General features: G+C 36.4%; 2 protein-coding genes across 2 annotated transcripts; one reads left to right on the top strand and one right to left on the bottom strand.

Annotated features, from left to right (window-relative positions):
- Nucleotides 1–1,419: 1,419 nt before the first annotated feature.
- On the bottom strand, nt 1,420–9,534 carry LOC125475694 (bifunctional aspartokinase/homoserine dehydrogenase 1, chloroplastic-like). The gene is given in 19 exon segments (XM_048580753.1): nt 1,420–1,884; nt 2,159–2,251; nt 2,336–2,419; nt 2,647–2,782; nt 2,945–3,090; nt 4,037–4,262; nt 4,845–4,927; nt 5,512–5,706; nt 5,877–5,975; nt 6,312–6,425; nt 6,516–6,603; nt 6,693–6,901; nt 6,982–7,034; nt 7,216–7,519; nt 7,617–7,705; nt 8,258–8,635; nt 8,734–8,801; nt 9,388–9,479; nt 9,481–9,534. Coding segments are annotated over 19 exon segments (2,757 nt in total). The 3' UTR covers nt 1,420–1,638.
- Nucleotides 9,535–9,783: 249 nt separating this feature from the next.
- Nucleotides 9,784–18,079, top strand: LOC125475695 (histidine--tRNA ligase, cytoplasmic-like). The gene is made up of 7 exons (XM_048580754.1): nt 9,784–11,127; nt 12,591–12,770; nt 13,526–13,783; nt 15,011–15,145; nt 15,929–16,210; nt 16,426–16,566; nt 17,608–18,079. The coding sequence occupies exons 1-7, from the start codon at nt 9,799–9,801 to the stop codon at nt 17,908–17,910; spliced, it is 2,628 nt and encodes an 875-aa protein (XP_048436711.1). The 5' UTR covers nt 9,784–9,798; the 3' UTR covers nt 17,911–18,079.
- The last annotated feature ends 1,396 nt before the right edge of the window (nt 18,080–19,475 follow it).

Raw genomic sequence — 19,475 nt, 5'->3', positions numbered from 1 at the left:
GAAAATAGCCCAAAATGACACGAAAATTGTTTTCAACCGAAGGATAGGCCAAATGGCTCGTGGGCCCCACCTGGTCAAAAAAGGAGAAAAGGGTCAACCGGCTAGCCCAACCCAGCCAGCTAGCCAACCTCGGGCTGGGCCAAATATTTGAAATCAACGGCTAGCTGACGTCAACAAGCCGTTATATTTGAATTTTTTTTTTTTACAGTTCTTTTTTTTTTTTTTATAAATTTTTTTAGAAAAAATTTAAAAATTCTATTTTTTTTTTCCTATAACTTCTTAATTCATTTAACAACATTAAATAACATTAAGTAACATTAAACAAAATTAAACAATATTAAATAACACTAGCATTTGCCTACATACTTTGTGTGTATGAACACATTTTTTTAGAAAATGAAAAGGAGAGAGGGAGAGAGAGAGGACGTGGGGGAGTGGGAGGTTTTTTTTTTTTTTTTTTTTTTAATATTGGAGGTATTTTAACATCATATGTAGGTAAGGTTTCAATAAAAAAAAGGTAAAATTTGGACCTATGAAATTACATTATTTCCCATCATTTTTTTTGTGTGATAGAAGACTAATTTGTTTTTTCACTCTCTTTTGGTTGACAAAGAGGGTTTTATTAATTAATAGAGATTAAGTAACATTAAACAATCCAGCCAAAGGGCCAAAAATAGCCCAAAATAACACGAAAACCGTCTCCAACCGAGATCTAAGCCAAATGGCTCGTGGGCCCCACCGGGCCAAAAAAAAGGAGAAAAGGGCCAACCGGTTGGCCCAACCCAGCCAGCCTCAAGCTAGGCCAAATTTTTTAAACCAAAGGCTAGCTGACTTCAGCAAGCTGTTATATTTGAATTTTTTTTTTTTAGAGTTTTTTTTTAATACAAATTTTTTTAGAAAAAATTTAAAAATTCTATTTTTTTTTTCCTATAGCTTCCTAAGCCATTAAACAACATTAAATAACATTAAGTAACATGAAACAACATTAAACAATATTAAATAACGTTAAGTAACATTAAACAACATAAAAATTATATAACATAAATAAAAAACATTTAACAACATAAAAATTACTCACACATCGACACGTGTCACTCGAAATCCAAGACGTAAAATTATTGAGATTCCATCTCGAAAAATTATTGACAATCCATAACGTAAAATTATTAAGGTAATTTAAAATAAGTAACCATATTCATTCAATTAAAATAATAACTTATGTTTGGCCCCATAGCCCTTTGGCCCCCTTCGTATGATTTTTTGTGACAGGGCTATGTTTGGCCTATGACCCTTTGGCCCCTCGTTTGGAGATGATAAGAAAAATGGTCTAACATTGTTCATTAAAATATTAATTTCTTGAATGGCTATAGGGCCAAAAGTGAAATGCACAAATAATTCATGTAAACACTTTCAAGGTCATACATTAAAAACCTTGCTTCTTATTCTTTTTCGTTTTAGTTTCGTCATAGAAAGGGACATGAGACGGTATCAGGAGACAAATAACACGTTGTTTTATGTTAGAACCTCATCTAAAAAAGCTACACTTATCAGAAGCCACAAAAGATCCTCATCTTAAAAGGCTACGCTACTCAGGCCGTGTTGCACAATATTTCAATCTTGCGGCAACAGGCTTCCCACCTATGACGGGGCACCAAGGTATGAAGCAAGCCGCAACAGGTCACTGAAGACACCGCCAGCAGTGACTTCAGCACCAGCACCAGGGCCACGAACTATTAGGGGCTGATCTTTGTATCTAGTTGTTGTGAACGCAATTATATTATCTGCCCCGGATAGTTGAGCGAAAGGATGATCATTCTTGTACTTCTGCAGCTTCACTTCCCCTTTCTGATTGACCATGTCAACCACTCCAACGTATCTCAAGACCTTTAAACATCAAAAAGTCAGCAGCGAAGATGAGAATCATATAAACAAATCAAAAACAAAAAACCGGGGTTAAGGGGAACACTCATCATCTACTATATTATATACAGTTACATATCCCTGCCCAGAGAACTCGGAGGATAAAAAAATCCACATTTTCTAACTAGTATGGCCAATAAAAATCCATAGCGCATGTCAAAAATTAATGTGGCATCAGAGGAAAACAATGGCTAGATTAAGAGGAATAAGAGAATAAATGCACATTAGAGGTACTTACTCCTCCTGCATCCTCAGCAATCTGTCTTTTCTTACTCATCTCTTGATCGAATTGAGAAAGTTTTTGCATGAATTCCTCGGCTGATGCACTATCCTGAAAACAGATCACGAAAATTCCACATCAATGGTAAACTTTTACACTTGGTAACATATATTAGAATATGATTTTACAGTTTACCTTCAAGGGTTCCGGCACAAGGCTTTCAACAGGGATGTCAGAGAGTTCCAGCTTAAGACCAGATTCCCTTGCAAGAATTATGACCTGCATTTTTTATGGTGTTGCTTAGGCAGCAAATCTCAGACAGTACAACGAAAAATCACAAGATATCTGATTGGATTTTGGCCTTGGGGTAAAAGTAGCACAAAGATGCCTTTGATCTCTTGTATATAACATAAACTATAGGGTCTCATTCAAAATAGAAGAACTCAATACTGATTAAATAACCAAAACATGTAAGCCTAAGCAGACAAAAAATTAGCACATAGTACCTTTCTACAAACATCTGTTCCAGAAAGATCATCCCTTGGATCCGGCTCAGTATAACCTGCCTGCTTTGCTTCAGCCACCACCTCACTAAAAGTGCGTCCTCCAGTGAAATTGTTGAAGATATAACTCAAAGTACCACTGCAACATCAAAGGGTAGAAGCAAGACTTGCGTTAAAAGTCATAAGAGGTGTGCATTTACAGACATTGGGATTTTACAAGCGTGAAAAAAGGAACTACTCCATTTAAAAAGTGAGGAACTACTCTGGTAATATTTTTAATTTGCACTGGGATTTTACATACCTGAAGATGCCTTCAATGCGCAATATTTTGTCTCCAGTTTCCAGGAGACCTTGTAATGTATTAATAATTGGCAGACCAGCTCCAACAGTAGCTTCATAGAAGTAATGTGTATATGATTGCCGTTGAAGAGCTCGTAATTTCAAATACTGGACATGAACCAAAGCAATGTCATTATTAGTGAAACACCAAAAACAGAATACACAAGATATGAACACTATTAATGCATTCTTCTCAAACAGAAACTAAATTAGAGTAACACAAAATTAAACAGAAATAATAGCTTCTTTTTCCTGCAAGTCAGTATATGGTAATGCTGCAGATGGATTCAAGTCAAGCAGATCAAACAAAATAGTATGCTAAAAATATGATATGGATATGAAGGTCCAAGTGTGAACTCAAAATAAAATCCTTAAAAAAACAAATTTAGCAACCGAGCTGAGTTTAATTCCTACTATAGTCAACACTACGCACACTACCAGACTATAAATCCATTAAAATCCCTCAGCATCCCAATACACCCCACCCTAAATTCGAAAGATAAATATTGGGATCTTTCATATTAAAGAAGGAAGTCAAATTTATATTAACATTGTATCACTTAGCATTTGCATAAACATTTCTGGAGATCTAAGCACGATTATTAGAATAATTACACATGTAAATAGCTGATGTTATCACCATTTTGTTCAGACAACAAGGTATTACTGAAGTCTCTCCTCGAAATGTAAAACCCAAGTGTTAGGAACCAAAACTCATCGTTCACATCTCAAAAATGAAAATAATAAATTGATAAAGAACTGGAAATATGAAACTTGAAAAACATATTTGGTGGAGACCGTAAATGAGCATAATCATGGCTTGATAACTGTGTAAAAAAAGAGATATCTCACTTTCATGGGTTTTGGATGCAAAATATTAATGAAAACCACATAAACGCACTTGGGTAGATGAACTAATAAAAAAATGGTTGATGTTCTTGTTCTTTCTCAGTTAATTGGAATTATTCATACTACTGAAACAAGAATTTGCAATTAGATATCACCAAAGAAAAAAACACTCGAAAGAAATTTGCAGTATAAAAAGAGAGACTACTTGATCAAGTGGCCCTGAGTTTGCCTTTTTGTTGGGAGTGACTACATGAATTCCTTTCCGCAACCAGTCATAGTAATGGCTTGCAATACTAGAGTCAGCTGTGCAGTCAACCAAAACAGTATTTGGAATAAAATGATTCCCATGTACATGCTGCACAAACTTTTCCATATCTGCTACTACTCCTTTCTCTTTTTGGAGTTCTCTCCATCTAGATAAGTCAACACCCCTACAACAACGAAAACTAAAAAGATTAGGGTTCCTGGAAGTGAAACTATAGAGTGAATGATTTGAGGAGTAAATGTATTTAACTAATTACTGCCAACCTATACAAAGACATGGATGACCTTATGAGATAGAGGCTCATGGGAAAAAGGGTAGAGCAAGACCTAGGAAGAGTTGGACATAGACTTTAAGAAAAGACATGGAGTATTTGTAGCTAACGAAAGACTGGGTGCAAAACCGAGCGTAGTGGCATTCTAGGATTCATAAAGCCGACCCCACTTAGTTGGATAACGCTTTGTTGTTGTTGTTGTTGTTGTTGTAAACATAGAAAAAATTACAACAGGAAAAGGTCGAAATCAAAAGGAATAACAAGGAGAACTAACTTTTGAAGTTCTGCATATATAGTAATTGGACTGTAGAACGAGGCAATTTCCACTACTTAAAAAGAAGCATGTTGGTCAATTATCAATTCAAAAACATTTCATTAAAGACATGTATGAATTTGACCACCACCATTAGAAGGTCTACTTCAGATTATGCAAAGCATTTGATTAAATGATATTCCATTGAAAGCTTTTTAACTTACGCCTCACTCAAAAGCATTGTCCGTGAGCCAGTGATTCCCATAACACGCAAATCAATGTTAAACTCTTCCTTGAGGGTAGTTGTCTGCAAAGATTTGAAAATTTCAATTTAATGATTTGCCCAACCATATGAAAGAAATTCAAAACACCTGGTGTTCATCAAAGTTTGGTTAGTAAGAGAAGCAATATATAACTTTGATAGTAAAATTAGAGCAAAGTGTGTGCAAGTGTGGGAAGGAGAGAGAGGAGGCAACTATAAACTTATGACAAAGATGATAAATTTAGGGAGAATAACTCAATTGGTTGGGCCATGAAACTATTTTAACTTGTATGTGGCTGTAAATGAACAACATGCATGCCCTCAGAATATTTTTTACTATTCATTTGGCTGTATTTTCTGTGCACAAGCAACCCACATCTCACCTCATAAACAGAACAAGAATGGATTCAGTACAATTCAAAATCTTGCTGCTCTCTAAACTAAATCCGACTAGGATGGGTACTAATATGCAAAAACCGAAAAAGGCCACCAACAAAGCACACAGAACGATACAATCTCTCTTCTAAGTTTTCAGTTTCTAAGTGCCATGAAGAATTTTCATTGACAGATTACATGTGCTATATTGTACAAAACCAGATAATAACAAATGAAAAGGCGAAATAATGTACCTGATCCCTTAATTGATCTAGTAATGTGGCACCAATCAGACCAGGTCCGATGATGCCCATTGCTATTGTGGTCCTTGAATGATAGAATCTTGAATGGACAGCTCTCAGAGCCCTAATACAATCCTCCCGCTTTACAACTACAGTAATATTGTACTCAGAACAACCTTGAGCAATGGCACGCACATTAATGTTTGCCTGCATTTAATAAAACAATTTACATCCCTTCATAATGTAATAATGGATTATGAGAATCAAAGACTACAATAGCCCACATTGTAAACCAGTATACAAACCATGAATTGTTAAAATCCAATATAATAGTCCAACTTGTTGCTAAAATTAATAGAATATAATAAATCCCTAACCTTTGCCAGTGCATTGAAAAGAGTTGCACTAACTCCAGGAGTACTGGCCATTTTTTGGCCAACTGTTGCCAAAATACTACAGTTTGGAATGACTTGAACCTGAGAGGGAGGAGGTGCCAGAAATTGGTATAAAAATGAACCAAAGATCCAGTCAATAATTAAAATGAAATAGAGTGCAATTTCAGTATTCACAAGGAAACAAACAAATCTGAATATAAAACCAACAGGCTTTGACATTAAAATTCATGTCACCATTTTCAACTCTTCTTGTACGCTGTAATTTTTTAACTTATCCACAAAATGTGGGTCCAATAGGTTTTTCATTAGTAAATAAACAATAAACTAATTGTAAATGTCAGTACATTGTCCTTGATCTGCTTAAGGCAAGTATCAAGCAACCTGGCCAAGAAAATTAGTCAAATAAAGAGTAAGCACCTGAGAAAGACGCCCAGCATTCAAAGCCTCACGAAATCTAGACTGCAGTAACTCAGAAACAGCATTCACTTCCTTCTCAGGGACAGCAAAGCACACAGAGTGCTCACTACTAGCCTACAGTGAATCATCACTAACATTAAGCATCATAGATGTGTTACTCTATCGGCATGCCATGAACATGATGGATTCAGAGGATGAAGTAACCTGAGATATCATAATAACATTAGCCCCAACATCTTTTACAGCACTAAAGATAGCACTGGCTGTACCAGGAACACCAGCCATTCCAGTTCTGTGATAAACAAAGGAGAATGTTACAAAAATGGGGGAAAGTAAATATTAATTCAAATCCAGCAACAATCACTGTAATGCAAAGCTCACCCTTCCACATTGACAAGAGCCAAGTTGTCTATTGTGGCAAACCCTTTGACAAATGACTCCAAACCCTGGGCAGTTTCATCCTCAGTAGAGCGACAAATTTTTGTTCCAGGTGCAGCAAGGTTGAAAATGTTCCTTATTATAATTGGAATGTCATATCGCATCACTGGGATGATAGTGCGTGGATGCAGAACATTTGCCCCAAAATAAGACTGCACATACATGTATATTAAATGTCATAATTGTAAACGCACCAATCTCAGAAAGTTTGATGGTGAGTAGTGAGGTTCACCATTTCCCAGGCTTCTTGATAAGACAAAGTCTTCAGAATCACTGCCTCACTGACTGCAGATGGAGATTTCTTATCATTAGTTAAATCCCACAGTAACTCAGTAACATTTTTAACTTTCTCAAAATGGCATCAACCAATTATTCTCCCAAAAAAATGAGCACCTGTATTTATATGTATAGCTATTAAAAGTTATGATATTTTATACTGTTTACCAAATACAAAGGCAATACGAACCTTTTCTGGGATCTGCACTATAGACTCCATCAACATCTGTCCAAATTGTGACTTGACGAGCCTTGAATAGAGCACCCATGATAGCTGCAGAGAAGTCACTTCCATCTCTCTTCAAAGTAGTAGGAATATTTTGAGGTGTGCTAGCAATAAAGCCAGTAGCTATGATTGTTTTTGATGGATTTTTGGAATACCATTTCTCAAGTCTATCTTCAGATGCCTTGAAATCAGGATCAACTTGATTAGAACTTGTAGGATTCACAATAAGGACTTCCCTTGTATCCATCCAATTGCAATCTACCCCATTCTGCAGAAGGAAATATAAAAAAATATTAATATATTAGAAAACTAGGAAAAGTGACATTCAGCAAATGCCCTTGAAAACTGACAGGCCACCAATATACCTTTCTAATAACACATGACAGCATCTGCGCAGACCATAACTCTCCATGTCCTACAACAAATTCTGTGAATGATTCTGTCGCATGACCAGCTGCCATAAGTAAGGAAAATAGTCAACCTGATAAGCTCCGACCTCAAAGTTTATCCAAACTTAGAAGAGTGGACGCTAAAAAAATTAACCAGTAAATCCAAATTAAGTGGCACAACAGCTAAGACTAGGAAAAATAACAAATTCACAATTACAGAAATTGCTGATGTTAGGGCACTAACCCTTCTATTTATTTTCATCCATTCGGCTAATGTATTGTAATTAATCAGGAAGCAAAATTGGAAGAATTACAGAAGTCATTAACTCCATTCCACACTACTGAGAATTCATATAAAAGAATTAGTCTTTCTATGAAGGAAAACACTGGCTTATATTGTTTGTAATATAAACACAAACATAATACAATACTAAACATGAACTGTTTAAATTCTGATAGGAACTGTTGAAATTACACAACAAATTTACTTTTTGTGAAAATCCATTAGAGTTTATATAGATAGAGAGCCACTAATGTCCTGATGTTTGGTGGAAAATAATAAATGAATAAAGAGAGAGAGAGAGAGAGAGAGAGAGAGAGAGAGAGAAGTGTAGTACCAATGTATATAGCACGAAGCATCGCTTTCAGGTTACTAATGTCGTGATGCAATTGTGCTAAGAAACTACTAAGATCATCCCCATCAAGTAGATCAAGAGCTGTACATTTGTGCTTTTCTAAAACCACATCTAATGCAGATATGTAGGTCTCATCTCGTGACTGAGCCTTGTAGATAAGATCATACATCATATCTGTTACCTTGGACATTGCAGAGACAACTACAAACTTCCTCTCTGAATCATCACTAAGAATTATTTTTGCAACATTCTTAATTCTTTCTGAACTCCCCACACAAGTACCGCCAAATTTATGAACGGACCAGCTGTCACCTTTTGGAAACTGAACTTTTTCAGGGGATGCATTTACTGGAGTATCTACTAATAAAGGAAAGGAAACTAGAGTTAGATGAAAAGTTAAACATACAAGACCCTTAGAGAAATATATGAAGAGTTATAGAAAAGTATGGGAAATGAACCAGTGACTGATGCAAAGATACGGGTTTTCAGCGTCCGTTTCCTTTCCAGCCCCGAAACAAAACCCCTTCTGCAAAAGTCAGCAAACCTCCTCGTAAATTAATAAATAACTTAAGATAATCAAAAGTTACATCACTAATTTTAGAAGTGAAAAAGGAGGATGATAAAAAAAAAGGACTGTTTAACTGCACAATAAAAAGTAAATTTCTCAAAGTAAAATGCAAAACTGTGATAGAAAATTGAACATCTATCTTGAAGGTTGAAAGTACCTACTTTGGTCATGTTAGTTGTGAGATGTAATCAAATTCAATACTAGTCAATATAGAAAGCAAGAATGTTCAAAGAAAAAAACAACTACTTGGAAACGACGGTGACATCAAGCAAATAGAAAATTCATCCAGATTGAAGCAATGCGATACTATCTCTTTCGGGCGTGCTCGAAATTAAAATAAAACAAAAACTGAACTAACAATGAATTAGCTAAAAGTACCAGCACCAAACAACAATTAGACAAAAGAACAAAAAAGGTCCCAACATCCCTTGGAAAACATTTCCATTTTCCGCTGTGCTTTCGCTTCTCGGTATACACAAAGCTCTTCCATTTTCTCGGGAAACAAACAGAAAATGGAATCCAGAAAAGAAAAAAAATTGACTACCTGCAAATGGGAGAGCGGTGAGGAGGGAGAAGAAATGTAGGGCAATGAGAGTAGCAGAGCTTCCTGGGCTTGGCGTCGTGAGCAATTGCGTTGAGGGGAGAGCGTGTGGCCGGGAGTACTGGAGATCGCCGAGGAGAGGGACGCCATGGCTGCTGCCTCCGCGAAAAAACGAAGAGAGATTTTGGGTGGGTTTTTGGTGCGTTGGCGGCTTCGCGATAAATGATGGTTAATGCCAGGAGACCAACTTTTAAACCACGTGATGACATGACGTGGCCACATGATAGTATGATGTGGCTACTTGATGACATGATGTGGCTGCTGAAAAACCCTACCTCAGAAACGAGAAAATCCCTACTTCGGAAACCAGCTAAACCTCTCCTCTCGCCGTCTCTTTCTCTCTGAGCTCCGACAATGGCGAAGCTGCCAGTGATAACAGTAGGAGGTAAGGGCTCGTCTCTGTCGTCCTCATCCGTCTACGCCATAGCCGAAGGCCTCGCTAAGCCTCGCATCGACTCGTCGGTGCTCAATCGGTTCGCCTCCTCCTCGTCGCCTCTCAACGCCCACAACCTCTTCTCTTTCCTCCCCTCCCTCCTAACCGTTGTAGAATCCAGAGCCTCCCTCGTCGTCCTTCTCAGCAAGCTCCTCTTTCTCGCCGGTTCCCCCAACATCCGTAGTGATCTTCCTGTTCGAATCGCCAGAACCCTCAGTTCCCCAGGCTTGGAGCTCGGATCGCTCGATTTGACCGAAGAGGAGGCTCTTGCGTTGGAGGAACTCAAGTTATCCTCTGCTGTGTGCGCGATATGTGCGCTTCTGGACCACCAGTCCGCCACTTTGTCTACTTTTTCCGATGCAGTGGCGGCGATTTCTTGCGAGGCTTTGAAGGCCGACATAACGGCATTTAATTCGATGGATTCAGGGGATGGGTATGCCTCGAAAGAGGTGATTGCGGTGGCCAGTGATTTGAAGGTCTTGCTCAATGGGTCTAAGTTAGTGGGTAAGCTTCAAATTGGAGCGGTGTTGGGAATCCCCCAAATTCACGCGAAATTGAGAGAGCAAGTGAAATCTGTGCACTCCACGACTCGAACGGTGCTGAATTCTGGCGGGGAGGTAGATAGTCTCTGGACAGTGGGGACCGCTTTGTTGTCAGTGGCTTTGGCGCTTTATCACTTGGGTGACCGTAGTTTGTCCCGTGTGAAGATGATTGTGGATGAGGTGGGGAGTGAGGATTTAAGGTCAAGTTTGGTCGCATTGTTTGAGAAGAAATGCCCAAGTAGCGAAAGCTTGAGAAGTGGGTACAACTTGGTTTCCCAATTGAGTTCTGAGGCGGAAGAGAATTATGATAAGTTTGCTTGCGAAGTGAATGTGTTGATGGGAATTGTGTGGAAGATTGTGACTTGGGAGGCATTAATGGCATTTGTGGCGCTTGAGGGAGCTGAGTTGAACAAGAGTGAAGGTAGTGAAGTGAATGGAGGAGGGGATGTGAAAGTGGACAAGAGGAGTGAGAAGAAGAAGAAGAAGGTGGTTTTGGGTAAAGGGACTGGTGTTGTAGTACAGTTGATTAAAGATAGGTTGCAGGGCAAGGGAGGAAATGCTGTTGATAGTTTGGGGTTGTTGGTAAATTGGGTGGACGAGTTTTTATTGTTTTTTGACCTCAAGAACCCGGAATTTGATTGTTTTTTGAGCAAAGTGAAGGAGATAGTGGAAAGCAATGAGAGTAGAAGACTCCCAAAGATTGCAAAGGTAAGATTCCAGTACTCATGACATTTAATCTAATGTATAGTTGATCAGATATGATTCAAGATGATTAACGGATTGATTTTCATGTGTTACTTGATTGGTGGCTGTGGATAATGAAAAAAGATGAAATTGAAAGTGACAAAAGTTCTGCTAAGTTGATCGTTACTTGTACCCCCTAATTGTGAAGTTGTTTAAGTAATCATCTTTAAAAGCACTCTTAGAGCGAGTTTTTACATCAACATAAACTTTTAAAAGTTAGCAATCATTTTTAACCCTTTACAACTTTGAATTTTATATATGTGGCTAGTTATTGGTTTTGAAATTAGTATAGGATCTTGTTTTTTGAAACCTATCAAGAATTTTTTTTTCCGTGTTTCTTTTATTTCCAGATGGTCCATATTAGTATCTCTCTTAAAAGAATTTGGCTTACCACACTTTAGTTTAGAATGGAAACACGTGCTTAGTTGGGAAGGAAGCAGAGTAGGCTGGACTGAAATTATTATAATACTTACTTAAGCTACAATTAATGCAGTTTGTTCACCTATTACTAGTTTGTGGCTCGTAAGTTTACTTGATCCCTGAACTAGTGTTTGCAGAATGTATGTTGGATGGTTAATAAAGTAAGAAATCTATGAAATAATGTTGTTAACAATTCAGTTCTGTAGCATTTCAATACATGTTAATGGAGAATCAAGTTTTCAATCAGTAACTCAGGGCTAAATATTTTTTACACCAGTCTACGCTCATCTATTTGATTTATACATTACCCATAACCTATACATTTATCCTGCTCCTTAGCTCTCTTACTTGATACATCTGACTTTTTTGTAGAGAAATCTAGAATCAATGATCCTATCTAACTAGTCCATCATATTTTAATAATTGAAAACCCAAGAGGGATATATAACTAGTCCCTGTCTATCTGTGTAATTGATGTACACATATATCTTATGCTGTTATGGGATATGTCAATATTTGATAACAGTGGATCATTAATGACATATCACATCTGTCCTGGCGTATTTTCTCTAATCCACATTATTTCATTGATTTGTAGTAGAAAATTAATTTCATTCTTTTCTTATCGTTTTGTTTTACCTTTTTATTTGGGAAACTGTGTTTGTGTTTGTCAGGATACCCATGTGTGGTTATTACTATCTACCTCTTACTTTGTGTTGTCCTTGAAAAGAAGTGAGTTTTCTTAGAAGATATTGCACCTTTGTAGTTCGATACAAAGAGAAGTTTGAATCTGTAATCCGTCATCCGTGATCATTTGCAAAGAATTGAAAGCTTTTTACAATTGTGTGAATATGCATCTTCAAGAAACCATACTCAGGATGCTGTTGCAGTTGCCTTTGCAGATTATGTTCTTTTTTTTCAACTGATTTTATGAGATTTTGTTTATGGGGTTGTGATGAGTGGACTTACTAGCATTCTAACCTTGTATATATTATTGCAAATCCTAGGGTACTCGTGACTTCTCAAAAGAGCAAATGGCAGTAAGAGAGAAAGCATTCTCAATAATTGTAGGGGTCTTTCAGAGGCATGGTGCCACTGCCCTTGACACTCCAGTTTTTGAATTGAGAGAAACCCTGATGGGGAAATATGGGGAAGATTCGAAATTGATTTATGATCTTGCTGACCAGGTACTTTCTCCATTTAAACTGTTGTCAATTTAAGTGGAGTTTTGCTTTTATGTTTCATAGTTAATTTCTATGTTTTTTCTTGTCATGACTCGTACAAATGCAGTGTGAAGAGGGGGTGGGAATAAAAGCTTAACTCAGTTTGGTTCTTAGTACTCGCTCTATTTTAGCCGAAGATCACTTTTTGTACTCGGAATTTCTTGGGTGATCTTTTAGTATTTCGAAAAATCGTGAAGTATTCTAACCAAGAACAGCATTCCAGATAGGCATTTGGACTGTCGAGTCCAAGGCTTTGACCTAGTTTTGTGCTGATATAATTAACCATTGTAAATATATTTTTCTTTAAGTTTCATGAAGTGTTTCTTAATTTGGCTATGAAATATTACGTCAAAAGGCCTTTTAGGTTTATGTGCATGAGCTAGGGAGCTACTCCTTAGATTTTCTTTTGTGGTTTTCCTAAGGAATTGGCTATAGGGATGACCTTGTGTCACCTTGTGTTGGTTGCATCTTGCTCGTAATTTTATCCTTTTTAAACTTTCTGATGGGTATTGTTGTATTTTTCTGACGGGTATAGTTTCATGTATCAATCGGGGAATTGCCTATTATCATTTGACAAGGGCCTTGATATTCTTCTGTTTCTTCCTTATAACTACTTCTTTTAGGTTCCTAGCAGCTATGTTACAATGTTGTTATAGTTTGACAATAAAACTGAAATAATCACTTATGTCTAATGGGGTTTGTGTTTATCTTTTCCTCAGGGAGGAGAGCTTTTATCACTACGATATGATCTAACCGTTCCATTTGCTAGATATGTAGCTATGAATGGTATCACATCTTACAAAAGATACCAAATAGCAAAGGTCTACAGAAGAGACAATCCGTCCAAAGGACGATATCGTGAATTTTACCAGTGCGACTTTGATATTGCTGGCCAATTTGAAAAAATGGGTCCAGATTTCGAAGTTATTAAGATTTTGACAGAACTTCTTGATGAGCTGAACATTGGAGATTATGAGGTAACTTTTCATTTTTACCCTCTGTTTATGTCATTGCGTACAAATTTTTGTTAAATTGGAAATGACTGGAAATTCTTTTGAGGGTGAAGCATATTGGTTCATGGTGAGGAATAAACTTCATAAATGCAATCAATACGGTAACAATAGAAAAAGTAAAAAGCAAAGTGTCCATCTCACTGTCTTGATTCATGTTAGTATGAATACAGAAACAAGACTCATTCTATTCTTTAATAAACCCTTCAATCTTGTTGTAGAGCAATTATGGAAAGATGGAATTTGACTTAGTCTTTGAGTCGTCAACTTGTAAAAGAAGCAAATGTAACATATTACCTAAATGTAATGTAGACTCTCCATGAAGTGCTTCCTACACTGCTAATATTCAGACTTCCAATTGGTTGTTTTGGAATTCATTTTGCTCGGTAGAAAAGTAAAATTATTCCAGGATCACATCCGCTCATTCCGCTGTATGGTTTCATAGTAAAGTGTTTTTTTTTTTTTCTTCTAACAGATGTAAATATGATATAGATTAATTGATAAAACATTATATAATGTCTTAAAGTCTTAAAGTCTATCAATTTTGACTGCATGTTTGCTTGCATTTTACATCCTAATTGTAGATCACTTCCATATGTGTATATCCTTGAGCTGTGTGATTTTTACGTAAAATCATGTCTGAGACGTAATGGAGTTATAGTTATTTACTTTTATGATTTTTAAAAATCAAGGATATCCTAACTTGGTCCATTGCAGTAAAATTTGTGTTTATACTGATCTTACATGCTGCGCTTAAATTAGTTGGCAGGAGCTCAACTACAATATTTTCTTCTTCTTTTTCCTTTTTTTTTTTTTTTTTTTTTTTCGGTTAATAAAATTGTGGAATATGTATGTTGATTTCTTACATGTATGATTATTCTGTAACTGCATAACATTTTGAATTCTTCAACAAAATGGATGTTTATTTGTTTAGTAGCATCTGTGTCATAATATGAGCAATTATTTTGTTATGCCTTATTTTTCTGGCTTAAACTCTAAAATTGTGGAATATGGATGTTGATTCCTTACATGCATTATTATTCTACAAGTGCATAACATTTTGAATCTTTAAACAAAATGGACGTTATTTTGTTTAGTAGCATCTGTATCATAATGTGAGCAATTATTTTGGTATGCCTAATTTTTTCAGGCTCAACTTGAGTTTACATTTGTTTGTCACTGTTTATTATACAGATTAAATTGAATCACCGAAAGTTGCTGGATGGAATGTTGGAAATCTGTGGAGTGCCTCCTGAAAAATTCAGAACTATTTGTTCAAGTATTGACAAGTTAGACAAGCAGTCTTTTGAGCAGATAAAAAACGAAATGGTAAAGACTCAAAAATTGCAACTGATTTCCCATGTGTATGCTTGAGTTACATTGCTGTATCTTGGGTTTGCTTGTTTCTATGCTCTGCATGTGTTTGCTTGAGTTACATTTCATCCCAGTCTCTTTGCTTTTATTTGTAATTCAGTATGAAAAACTTAACAGAACATTAATTACTGCATAATATTGTCTTATGAAGTACTTAGCAAGCTGACCCTAGTAGTTGGTAGTAATCCCATATATAAAAGGAGGATGTTCCTCATTTATAACTTAACAGAACAATGATTATTACATAAGATTGATTTTACGAAATGCTAGCTGAAACCAAGTAGGAGGAAGACTTTGTTGTGAATGAAATATGATAATAGTTCTAATGTGTCTGCTTCTTAAAAGGAATGGCTGTCTAGTTGGGAAGTTTTCCTGGTTAGTATCTGTATTTGTATTATTGCCTGATGGATGGCTGAAGTCTCCACCATGAGGTTAAGCTTTTGGTCCTGTAACTACCAACCCAAAAGTTTGATTGATAATTAATTGTTCACTCTCAAAACACTGAATGGTATTGATTTTAAAAAGTAGGTTTTGAGTTCCAAATAACTGGATGGCAAAACATTTGTCTGCCCGAATTATGAATAAACCGTATTTCATGCTTTTCTCCGTAATTGTCGGGCATACATTTTCATTTCTATCCTTTATTGTTTGTCTTGGTTCATGTCATTTTTCATATTATTGACTTATTTTCTCTTACCCGAATATAATTTTATATTTGGCATCTTTGAATTTTTTTAGGTGGAAGAGAAGGGCTTAAGTGTTGAGACAGCAGACAAAATTGGTGCTTTTGTAAAAGAGCGTGGACATCCTCTGGAACTTTTAAGTAAGCTTAAACAGGAAGGCAGCAAGTTCTTAGAAAACATTTCATCGGTAGATGCATTGAATGATCTGGGGATATTATTCAATGCTTTGGAAAAATCAAAGTGCATAGGAAAAGTGGCTTTTGACTTAAGTCTTGCAAGGGGTCTCAATTATTATACTGGAGTAATATTTGAAGCTGTTTTTAAGGGGGGTGCCCAGGTAAAATTATGTAAATGCTGTAGTGAAATTCTTTTTCATTCATTTGTGTGTTATTGCTGTTTGCATAACACGTCTCATTTGCCTTGTATAATCTTTCAGTGACATTTTTCCAAAATTTCAATTCAGATGAACTGTGCAAGTAATAATAAATGGCGTATTCCCTTTTCTTCCTCACCTTGACTTATGTGTTTCAACCTATATTATCTTGTTATCAGGTTGGTTCAATTGGTGGTGGTGGACGCTATGACAACCTTATAGGGATGTTTGGTACAAAGCCGGTTCCAGCTGTTGGTGTGAGCCTTGGAATTGAACGAGTATTTAATATAATGGAGCAGCTTAACAAAGACCAAAATCAGGTGACAATTCACATGTTTCTGTGCATTTGTCGATTAATAGTATACTTGTGTTCTGGGTGAATGTTATTGTTGGGTTATAATCTGATTGGTAGTGACAGCACTTCAAATCCTATTCCCCCAAGTGGGTAATTAATAGAACAAAATTTTATGAACTATAAATTCAGTAGGTTATACATTTCTTTGGTTAAGTTGCACTATGCCTTCCTAGCGCTGGTCCATATCTTAGTTTAGTCCCTCAACTTTATATAATGTCATTTTGGTTCCTGAATTTTGGTTGGTTGATCCAAATCCAAACTTCTATCGATGAATTTAACTGAATTAATCATGTGATGTGCACAGATGACTGCTTACTCAGAGAATAATTTATCCATTCCCTATACTAACCCACAACTTCAACTCTCTTTCTTTTTTACCTTTTCTAGAAAGAAACTGAAGCTGAAATAAACCCAAAGGTTAAAAGGAAATAAAGTGGAAAATCAGTATTCTCACATTGGTGCTTCAAGGAAACTAAAACTCGTTATTTTGGTGCCAGATCTAGTTATTCTAGAGCCATCTTTCCATTTGTTCAGCATCCCTAGTGTTTTTCTTTGAATCCTGTTTTAGTTTAGAGCAAGGAATTGCCATTGGTAGATGGGTTGGGTGTTTAAAAAAAAAAAAAAAAAAAAAAGAGCAAATAGGTATGTATCTGTCATATGTTACCAGGTATCTATGTTGTGTTTCTGTGACTTGCGATATTGATTGTGTCCTCCTACACTCTGGATTGGTTGCTTCCAATGTCACAATATATCTAGAACACTAAAGGACTTTTTTTGGGGAAGAATTCTTGTGTGATTCTAAGGCTTCTTGTTATATATATTTGTCCGTCTAAGTATATGACTTTTTGGCTAGCTACATGCCAGCTTTTAGGGATAATGTCAATTGATATTTTCGTTAATAACTTGGAGAGCCACATGGCATTATACCTTGCCTTGTAGTTAAGTTTTGCAGCCTTGTATGAGGCATTGATCTGTTTTGTATCTTATTGCTATTATTGCTATACAGAGAACACGAGCAACGAAGACTGAAGTCCTAGTGAGTATATTGGGGGATGATTTAGGACGAGCAGCAGAGCTATCAAGCGAGTTGTGGGGTGAAAAAGTGAAAGCAGAATTCTTGGTGAATAAAAGAGTGACGAAACACTTTGATCGAGCAAAGGAGTCTAGGATCCCTTGGATGATAATTGAGGGTGAACGGGAGCGGAATGATAAGACTCTGAGATTGAAAGACATGGAAGCTGCCGAGGAAATCACAATTTCTAGGGATAGAATTGTGGAAGAAGTTCAAAAACGGCTGGGTTCATCATAATTTAATGTTTGAAGGCGCCAAAGATGTCAAACCAGATTACCCTAAGTTTTAATCCATCTTTTTGTTTTGTTTTGGTACACCGTGTGTGGGTATGCTTTAGAAACTGTATTTTGTTAAAGACGCTATGTTGCTGATTGAACTTGATAATACAAAATCACCGTTTCCTCAAGAAATTGTGCATTCAAAATTTCAATTTGAAAACTTTGACAGCAAATTCGACGGAGTTTTACGCTTACCTCCCCATTTGCCCCCAAACAAATTGAGTGATGCGTTGTTGAGCTTTTCTCACCTTGACAATGTTTTCTTCGTGTATGAACCGTTGAGATTTAATAAATGTGCGGGAGAGTATCCCTTGAATTTTACTTGTGTTAGATTTGCGTACAATGCAGATCCAAGGTCAGAAAGAAAGGAGGCTCGTAATTATTAACAACAAATTTCAGCGTAGAAAAGTAGGGAAAATAATGTTGGGTGAAGAAAAACAAATTGCTTTGTCCCTCCTCAAATCACTTGAGATTTTGTTGTGGAGAGTGGTGCATCGTGGATGGTGGCCTCTGTTGGCCGGAGAGAGAGACTTTTCCGATCCATCGAAGATGCCAAAGAGTGGGTTGCGCAGTTACAGTTTGCAGAATTTGTTCATGTTTTACTTTGTTGCAACAAGATTGCTCACTGTCTAGATTGTTTTGCTTTGTTAATTGGTAATTAAGTCTGGAACGAGAAACCTTTTGATGTTATTCGGGATTGGGACCATCTCCAAGATTCAGTGTGTCATTAATTCTCGTTCAAGGGATGAAATGAAATTATCGTTCCCATTAAAAAAATATATCAAATAAAAATTGCCCAACTTTATTATTTATTTGTTTAGTTTCGCTACATAATTAATTATTTGAATCAATGGTATCCTAAATGTACGACCTGGAACCCAAGTTTGCTACTCGGGCCAAGGGTCTACTGTACTTAATTACATGTTTTATTTGTGTCTCTTTTAAGTAGAGAGATACGTGTCAAAAAATTAGTAAAGAGACACAAATGAGACATACAATTGGTACGTTTGTTAGGTGTAGGAGAAGGCCGCAAGTGTTTTAGACAATTTGGTACGTTTCTACGATTCATTTAGGAATCTTGTATAAACTTAAGACAAGAGGGCAGCAATTGCTGAAGCATCTATTATGATTGCTTAATTTCTGCAGTAAAAATTTGCTGGTGGTGGACATTACTACAACCTTAGAGAAACAGTAGGTAGAAAGCAGGTTCAAGGTTTTGGCGTCTCTCTTGGAATTGTGACACTCTCTGTTGCTTTAGAACCTACTGTCAATGAATAGCTTCCCTAGCTCCAATCTTTCTAATTTAAACCAGCAAAATCAAAACCTGTGGTATTTGAACTGGAGAAAAAGTGGGTCAAATGAGTGAAGTTGGGTTTAATTTCTGATACCAACTTGTATGGCATGAATAAATTGTCATAATAGTGTTTTATTCTAATAATATAAAAGTACGTATGAAAAATCAACACACATATATATATATATATATTATTCATATAACCAACACAAAAGTCTTTATAATAATGT

The sequence above is a fragment of a genome, unplaced genomic scaffold (genome assembly GCF_019419815.1).
Source record: "Pyrus x bretschneideri cultivar Hongxiangsu unplaced genomic scaffold, Pyrus_bretschneideri_v1 Contig16, whole genome shotgun sequence".
Lineage (NCBI taxonomy): Eukaryota > Viridiplantae > Streptophyta > Magnoliopsida > Rosales > Rosaceae > Pyrus > Pyrus x bretschneideri.
This window is presented reverse-complemented; position numbering and strand designations above follow the sequence as displayed.

What these genes read in the sequence shown, in the direction of transcription:
- LOC125475695 (XM_048580754.1), top strand. Translation starts at nt 9,799, where the DNA reads ATGGCGAAGCTGCCAGTGATAACAGTAGGAGGTAAGGGCTCGTCTCTG. An exon ending in TTTATGATCTTGCTGACCAG is followed by an intron (nt 12,771 to 13,525) that starts GTACTTTCTCCA and finishes TCTTTTCCTCAG; the next exon opens with GGAGGAGAGCTTTTATCACT. An exon ending in TGAACATTGGAGATTATGAG is followed by an intron (nt 13,784 to 15,010) that starts GTAACTTTTCAT and finishes TTTATTATACAG; the next exon opens with ATTAAATTGAATCACCGAAA.